Source organism: Mastacembelus armatus, chromosome 18, assembly GCF_900324485.2.
Source record: "Mastacembelus armatus chromosome 18, fMasArm1.2, whole genome shotgun sequence".
NCBI lineage: Eukaryota > Metazoa > Chordata > Actinopteri > Synbranchiformes > Mastacembelidae > Mastacembelus > Mastacembelus armatus.
The window spans coordinates 16,654,124-16,663,216 of NC_046650.1; the positions used below are offsets into that span (position 1 = coordinate 16,654,124).

At 43.0% G+C, this 9,093-nt stretch overlaps 1 protein-coding gene across 1 annotated transcript; it reads right to left on the minus strand.

Moving 5' to 3' along the window:
* Positions 1-760: 760 nt before the first annotated feature.
* Positions 761-8,453, minus strand: txk (TXK tyrosine kinase). Its single transcript, XM_026322868.2, has 16 exons — positions 8,008-8,453; positions 4,945-4,993; positions 4,341-4,422; positions 4,129-4,260; positions 3,990-4,054; positions 3,660-3,719; positions 3,482-3,536; positions 3,305-3,384; positions 3,082-3,206; positions 2,925-2,999; positions 2,355-2,526; positions 2,040-2,256; positions 1,728-1,792; positions 1,432-1,550; positions 1,127-1,284; positions 761-922 (listed from the first exon to the last, which is right to left on the minus strand). The coding sequence occupies exons 1-16, from the start codon at positions 8,018-8,020 to the stop codon at positions 851-853; spliced, it is 1,539 nt and encodes a 512-aa protein (XP_026178653.1). The 5' UTR covers positions 8,021-8,453; the 3' UTR covers positions 761-850.
* Positions 8,454-9,093: the final 640 nt, after the last annotated feature.

The following is a 9,093-nucleotide window of genomic DNA, read 5'->3' on the forward strand; positions in this document are numbered from 1 at the left end:
GAGTATGTGTATTGTATATAGTATTGATGTAGTATTAGCAGTATTTCTTGAGTATGTGTATTGTATATAGTACTTATGTAGTATTAGCAGTATTTATTGAGTATGTGTATTGTATATAGTATTGATGTAGTATTAGCAGTATTTCTTGAGTATGTGTATTGTATATAGTATTGATGTAGTATTAGCAGTATTTCTTGAGTATGTGTATTGTATATAGTATTGATGTAGTATTAGTAGTATTTCTTGAGTATGTGTATTGTATATAGTATTGATGTAGTATTAGTAGTATTTCTTGAGTATGTGTATTGTATATAGTATTGATGTAGTATTAGCAGTATTTCTTGAGTATGTGTATTGTATATAGTTGACCATCCAGCAACATGTGATTATCTGAGCCTTGGTATGGTGTCCTCTGTAGGGTCAGCTGGACAGTTACTGACTGTTTATTTTACTGACTGCTGACTATTGTGTTTTCTTCTTCTCTAATATTATCTGAGTCCAGCCTCTGTCATCAAACAAGCTCCAATAACACAACAAGTCACTGAGTCAATTTAAGAAGTGTCTGCATTGATTTTCTGCTTCTGAAGCTTTAAGTCCAAACTTGAACAGAATCATTGATGAGAATTGATTATTGATCTTTGTGATGCAGAGATTTAAAGTGCACATTAGTGCAGTAAACACAGCAGGGGGTCTGATCACAGATTACACTGATTATTAGATCATTATTGGATTATATTGATGAGTTCAAAATAAAAGCATCGCTGAAAAACACATACGTGGATATTTTATTGAAAAACAGTTTATTTACAAAGAGAAAACACTTTCAGAATAAAAAGGTCAGTAAAATGTGCTAATCCGGGTTTTCCGCCAGTTTCCTGATTTCCTCCAGCAGCTCGGAGAAAGTCGGCCGACCCTGAGGCCTCTACGCCACCACCACCAAAGAAGAAACAGAAGAAGAAGGTGACTATCTAAACCATACAGTAACAGACCTAAAGTACTGTATAATGGTAGTAACATCCCATAAAAACCTTCAGTAGTATTGGACTGTGCTGTATTAGTGCAAAGTCTAAGCTTGTCTTAGATCAGACCCCTGGTGCCCTAATGAATGAATGAATGATTGGATCACCTCGTGCCAGCACCGGTACATGATGGCGTACAGCGGTTGTGAGGCGCGGTGCGGCCGGTACAGCCGGATCCCTCTGGTGATGTCATTAACCACATCCAAGTTGGAGCGGTTTTCAAACGGCGTCCGACCCTCTGAGTAGATCTCCCACATCACCACACCTGCATGCAGGTACATAAATACTACTGATACTACTAGATGATGTACTTTTACTTCAGCTTTTTTTTTTTTTTTTTACTGGTGCTACTGCTGGTACCAGTATTTGTACTCTCAGTACTCAGTGGATAGTAAAGTGTGTGTTTCCTCACCGAAGGACCAGACGTCAGACTTGCTGCTGTATTTACTGTAGTGGAGAACTTCAGGAGGCGACCACTTCACCGGGAACTTAGCTCCACTGGAGCTGGTGTACTGGTTGTCTAGAACGTACCTGGAAACACGAGACCAGGGTCAGAAATCCTGCAGGACCAACAGAATGACGCATATTCACGCTGGAAGGTTTTGGTTTCCAGCAGACCTTCGTTTAGTTTCTCTAGAGGAATCAAGGTGTCAGGTGGAAAGAGCCAGCCAATAAACACCCGTCCTCAAATGTCAAACCTGAACACACCTGGTCATTCCGAAGTCGCTGACCTTCACCATGCTCTGCTCATTAACCAGACAGTTCCTGGCTGCCTGGACCAGCAGGTTGTGCAAAGAAAAGAAAAGTCAGTCACTGATTTTCATACAGTTAGTCCAACATTGACCTGAGGTCCTTTTATGCAGCTTTATCATTTATCTCCCAATCAGCCATGACAGGAACAATGAAGGCTCCGACACAAGTTGTGCAGCAGATATAAAAGAATTAAAACTTTAAATTTAGGTTGTTTTAGGTTATTTATTATTGTAAATACTTCACTGTTTGGACAATGTGCAGCCTCACCAGGTCTCTGTGGATGAAACTGTGTGCCTCCAGGTACTCCATCCCCTCACAGACGTCCTGGCACATGGAGAGAAGCCAGGCCTCCGTCAGACCTCTGGCCCTCTGCCGCAGGAAGTTCAGCAGGCAGCCGTTCTCCATGAACTCGGCCACGATCAGCAGGGGGCGCTGCTGGAAGCAAACGCCATAAAGCTGCACCAGCTTCGGGTGGCACAGTCTCCTGGGAGGGACAACAAAGACACACAGTGTCATCTTCCACTGTTTTTCTGCTGCCTTGTCTTTTCAGACCACCCACTGTCTCTTCATCCTCTTCCTTACATCATGACCTTGGCCTCCTCGATGAAGTCCTCCTCGTACATGCTTCCCTCCCGGATGGTCTTGATGGCCACTTTGTGCTGAGCCCTCCACTTGCCGAGCCTCACCACACCGAACTGCCCGCTGCCCAGCTCCTTCATGAAGGTCAGCTCGCTGGGGTTGATCTCCCACTTCTCTGCAGGGGGGGGGGGGGGAGTGAAGGGGTGGACATTAGACCTCCAAGGATGTTCTCCCTTTATGAATTCACTTTAGTCCATCAGTCCATCACCAAGGAGAAAAGAGTTTTATAGACTGTATCTTAGAGGGAAAATATAAAGAGTCTGAGATATGAAACAACATCTTCCTGCTTTGTGCAGGTGACAGACGGAGAATGACAACAAAATTAAACAGAAACAGTAAAATAACAAACACTAATGTAAACTGTTGACTATCTTCTTATACAGAACATCACAATGTGTTATCATTTATTAGCATCTATTTGTATCGTGCTTGTAAATGCTTGATCTTCAGCTTAATATGAGATTCGACATGATGGTAGACTGATGCATAATGAGTGTTTCTGCCTCTAAGGACCTGAGCTGAATCCTGACGTGGCGGGGGCACATCTCCCCATGGGTCCGACTGGATACCGCAACCTGGTCACTAGACCTACACACACACACGGCAAAGTGTCAAATGAAGCAAAGGTTGTGTGGACTGCAGCGTGGACAGACGGGGCGAACGTACACACCTGCTGCGTTGTGCTCATGGTAGTGTATGACCTCAGGTATGGTGTTGAACGTGTGTTTCTCCGCCAGGAAGAACTGGCCCGTGTCGCTCAGTTTGATCTGGTAATGCCTGATATCTCCCGTGACGCTGCGTTCACACACACAGAGAACTGGAAAAGTTCAGCGGATCACAGGTACAGGTGAACAAGTACACATGATTTGGGCTGTTTCAGGAGGATGAAGCACCTTAATGTTCTGGTGTAGACAGAGACGGTGTAGACGCTTTTCTGACTGGACTCCCGCACCACAAAACCTCCCTCTTTGCCCTGGGAATCCAACACACATGTAAGGATGTGATGACATTTGTTCGTCCTGATAATCAAACAGACACTGAAGCAGACGGGTAGAACAACAGGTAGATACCTCCTGCCTCAGCAGCTGCTCGGCTTCTGTCCTGGTGATGTTCTTGCAGTACCACCTCCAGCAGACAAACAGCACAAGCAAACACACATGGGACGGTTTAGTTGTTGCTCTTTGACTCAGTGAAATAATATTTGTACAGCGTCAGGCTTTGATTTCAGAAAAGTGAGGTAAGACTCACGAGTTTGCCTCGATTCTGTTCTTCTCTGTGACGTAGTTGCTGGGGATGAAGCCTTTATTCCTGACAGAAACACAAGAAAACTTTTCAGACTCAATCTGTGAATATTCCCGAGCTCAGTCTGGTCCAGATCATGGTTCAGTCTGTGAACTAACATGGACCTCCAGGAGTTTATAGCAGTGAAATTGACCTTTTACATCCCTGATTGTTAGTAGAAGATCTTTGCTGGATTGGAAAAATCCTTAAAAACTGATCTCCTGTCCAGTCTCTTCTAACGTGTTGCTGAGACTCTTACAGCCAATAAAAATGATTATTACATAGGTTTGGACCTACCCGTGTTTGTCCTGCGCTCTCCACCACAGCTGGTCCTGTTTGTGCAGGATGGTGTACTCCTCCCCCTGTGGACACAACGATCCACATCACACACCTGCTGCTCCTTTCTGTGTGTCTGTGTTCGTGTGTCCGTGCGTACCTGTTTGAGTGTGAGGTCGGTGCTCTCTTTGGCGGTGAAGTCGTACATGGCGACCACCATCGGCAACCCGTCGCCCTCGCCGTCCTCGTGTTCGGGAGGAGGGAGGGGCAGCTTCTTCCTCGACCTGTCGACCTGAGAGGGAAAAACAGGTAAAACCAAGTAAGACTCACCTTCGTTCACCTTATTCCTCCGAAACACACACCCCAACTCACCCGGCAGGCGTGTCCCGGGTATCGCCTGCTCTGGAAACACAGCGACGTGCTTCCCTCCAGCTCCATGTGTGTGCTGATCTCCCTGAAATCAATCCACCAATCAACAGTTTTATTTCTCACATGCAGCCGTTCAGACCCTGACACATACAGATGAAAACACACAAATGCAGCCAGTGTTGCAACGTAAATAAGTACATTTACTGCAGCTGTGAAGTACAAATATGAGGTACTTTGAGTATTTCTGTTATTTTATACTTCTATCTTACTACAGCACAAAGAAAAATACTACAATTTTTACTGCATTTATCCCAAACCAGTGTCACGTTTTAGATTTAACATTAAAAAATACAATGAGCCAACAGGATACTACATAATGTTAATGAGCTGTGGTTTCAAGATACTTTGACTACACATGGTCAGATGTTTTCTTGTACTTTCATTTAAACAAAACTCAACACAACAAATAAAAACCTCTTCCCTGCTCACAGTGAAGGGACATGAGAGGTTTTCAGTGCAGTGTAAACTAATGAGGATCAAAACTCCCTGTTATTCCAGCTCTAAACTCAGTGTTTGGAAAAAGAAGCTGTGGATGTTGGAGCTGTACCTGGTCTGAACGGCACAGCAGCAGCACAGGACGGAGTGGATGGAGTGATCTGCAAGAGGAAACAAAGAAGAAGAGCAGAATAGATCAATGGAGCCAAATCCAGACATTCAGATCCTTCAAATGGATTTAAACCCTTATTTACAAAGTAGGATCAGCAAAATGTGCTTTTGGATTAGTATCACTGCTGAATTACTGTGTGTTTTATAGTGTAATAGTTTATTATTCGCCATATAAATGAACACATTCAGTCAGACGTGGAGATCTATGGTTTTCACTGGACAGGAATTAGTCACTGAAGGTTTCGGGTAGGAAGATATTTCTCTCTGAAATGTACTGGAGCAGAAATATGAAGTAACTAAGGTATAAATACTTCACAGTGTCTGTATTGTTGTTTATTTAAGAAGTGGCTCGTCTGGTCGTTGCAGTTTGAGCTGAACCTTTTCTCGTGTTTTCTCAACATGTCTGTGTTTGTGGTTTGAGTAGGAGGTCTTTGTCAGGAAGTATAGTTTCCTTTTCTGCAGAAATAACACACTCTGTGTGTGTGTGTGTGTGTGTGTGTGTGTGTGTGTGCACGTGTGTGTGTGTGGGTCATCTTCTCAGATTCTTTGCGTGCCATGTTTGCAGAAGTCCTTCTTGTTGCGTGTGTGTTCAGACTGAAACACTCTCTGGACACAAGACACGGGCTGACTGTTATGTGATTTCAAAATAAAAGTCTGGGTGGATGATCTGAACTCTCCTGGTGGTTTGTGGTGAACCAGATTCCCATTAACACACTTTCTTTGTCTGTCGGTCGACTGTAAAGTTCCTTCCTCCAGAGACGCTTTGATTTTTTTTTAAAAATGAAGGAAAACATCTTGTTTTTACAAGAGAATCCACAAATCAACTGTATTTTAGACATTTTAAAGTGTTTCGACCTTTGGATGAGATTTATTCAGAGGAAACCGGCACATTTATTTAAAATACTACATTTAAGTACAAATTTTAGGTACTTAATATTAGCTGTTTCCATTTTATATCACTTATTACATTTTTTACTGTATTTCCAGGGAAATATTGCAGCTAATGGACAGACGCTCTCCAGAGTTACAGATTATTTTCTAAACAAAACATATTATATATTGAGCTGTGAACAAAAATCTACAAATTACCTCATTTTACAGTTAGTTTTTTTTTTTTTAAATATAAAGTGGAAAAAGAAAATTCTTAAACCTTTAACGTGATCTAAATCTCAACTAAATCCCAGAAAGATAAAGTTATTCTCAAAGCATCTCAGGCCTTAACAGATCTCCTGAAGTGAGGAGGGAAGAAACCACAACAGAAAATATTCTCCAGACTCTGGATGAGTTAATGCAACACCACAGGTTTAGATGGTGCAGGGATAAGGTTTGTGGTCGACCTCCCACCTGATGCAGTAATGACAAATCACCACAGAGGAAAAGGGGCCAAACTGAGCTAATAGCAAACACTGGTCCTTGGCCCAGGTGCAAATGTGCCAAACAGCCCCGCTCAAACTAACTGCCCAGAAACACATAGACCAACTGTCTCTTGTTAATATCAAATAGATTAGACACTAAAATGACCAGGATGTTGAAAAAACATGAGAATACAACAAGTGAATAATCTAATATTCAGAGTTTGGCCTGTGTTTCCAGACATTAGCCTGAGTCTCAATCGCAGCTTATAATACGTCCAACACACTGTACCTGCACTAGTCTGTGTAAGCTCTCCCTATTGGACGCTGAGTTTGGTACGTTCCAGCTGAATAAGACTAAAACCAAAGATGCAGGAGTGAACACACATACACACACACACACACACACACACACACACACACACACACACACACACACACACACACACACACACACACACACACACAGACAGATTATATTGTAAAGAATGGTTTTTATTTAATAACTATTATTCATTAGTAATTATTATAAAGCTCAGGGCACTGAGACCTTTCCTCACACTGTTTTCTGTCTCTGAGACGTCTCCATCCAGAACATGCACCTTTAACTAATAAACTATTCACTGCTGATCAATTCACCTGTCGAACGTCAAGATGCAGGATAAATTAACTGCCTTAACTACAGTTCCCATAATTCTGTGGGCTTTTAGGGAAGGTAAACATGGTGTTTTCTAAGATCATATGTGTTCATGTGTTGTTGAACTAGCACCGTTAAAGGTGATATTTGTTATGAGCAGTTTGCAACCAGCGCACAGACTGTGAGGATTCACAGGGAGGCTCTGGTCTTATGAGGACTGTTAAGAGTCCAGATGGATTTATGTTTGTTTGCTCACAGATTTCTGTTTATCACATGGGAGTTATGGCTCTGAGCAGCAGTGTGATTTATGGTGAAAGCTGCAGCTCATGGTTCCCACAGGAGAAATTTGACTGACATGAACACCCGATACCTTCACCCAGAGCTGGGTAGAGCTAACTAGCAAACATTAGCATGGTGCAAACACAAACAGGTCCCAGCTTATCTGATTTAAAATGCCACTTTGGTCTAGATCTCTGCAGCTGGCCCTTCCTGCAGGGGCGAGATATAGAAGTGAAACCTCAGTTCAGCTGCCAAGCTGCAGAACAGAGGTGCTACTTTGCAAAGGGGTGTTTGCAACCTGTGTTTCCACCGTCTGTACGTCTCAAGATGTGCAGGGCGAAGAGCAGTGAACAACACAACATGAACAGAAGGATCTAGGCTGGTGTTTGGTTTCAATGTGCCATGTTTGAGAGAAAAACACTAATACGCTGTGGGAAAACAGAGCTCTGGGTTGTGTGATGACACTTTTGCTGAAGATGTCTCGAGCTTGTATGTGTTTTCTGAGGAGCTGTGGGTTTTCTACTACTGTTTACTGGACGTTCTCCTCTGACATTTCACAAGGTTTAGTTTCACCATGTTCCCTTTTGACTCAGGTTCAGTCCAGCTTTCATGTCACTGACCTTCAGGAAAAGTCTCCTACCCTCCATCTGTGTGTGTGTGTGTGTGTGTGTGTGTGTGTGTGAGTGTGTGAGTGTGTGTGTCCCTGGAGACACCGTGAAGCCATTCAGGTACTTACTTGCGTGAATCATGATCAGCTACTTTTATGCCTCTTCTTCGTCCTCCACCTCTTCTTCGTCCTGTGCTTCAGCTCCAGTTGTGAAGATCAGGGGGGTGATGTCTCTGCCACATGTGGCATCAGCGTTGCAGATGTGATTTCATCGGTGGGACACCTTGAAATAGCTCAGCGACAGAGAGAGTGAGCGACACTAAGAAGAAATAGGAGACAAGGGGGTGGAGGAAGTAGATGAGGTGAAGAAGAGAAGACAAAGAAAAAAGACAGAGAGGACAGACGGATGGAGGAGGAGGACTGTTGTTGTCTGGGTTGGCCAGATCGATAAAGTCTCAAATGTTTGACCTGAAAACGAAGAACCTAAATGTGCAATTTACAGAGAAAGAGAGTGTGGGAGAAAGACAAAGAGGTGGGGAGGAAGTGAAAGAATGACGTAAGTGAAACCACAAGCATCCGTCTCTGAAGAACTCCAGGAAGAAACTGCGAACAGTAAAACTGAAAAAAAAAAAAAAAAAAACCAACACTCAGAAAGTTTTAAAAAAAATCTGACCCGGGGCGTTGCTTTATGAAAACATGCAAAATCTCAAAGTGATTGTTGGTTCCAAAGTGAAAGATGGGAAACGATCGAAACAAAGTCGCTAAATCACGAGTGGTTTTGTGAATTTGGCTAAAATAGAGCTTTTATTTTGACAAACTTAAATCTGGGGGTTTGTCTCTGTGCAAAGCCTGAAATACAAAGAGCCTTTGTCAAATGAACAGAGATTCACCAGGGTCCTTCACTAACACTGCAGTTCAGGTACATGTGGTGCAGGGAACAGCACCGAGCATTAAGGTCCATGTTACCACAGAAGATCTTTACCACGTTACTGTGTCCTCACAGTTTCTGAACAACCTGCTGCCTCAGAATAATAAAGACACGTCTGCATGTTCACTTGCTCTGTCATTACTGCACATACATTTAATAACAACAAGAATAAGAAGTGGTGGCAGCAGCACTGAACTGAAGAAGTGGCCTGAAAGCAGCTGCTCTAAAGTTAAAATGTCCCCAGAAATACTGAGAATATCCTCCAGCTGTCGCCTGGTTGATTTGTC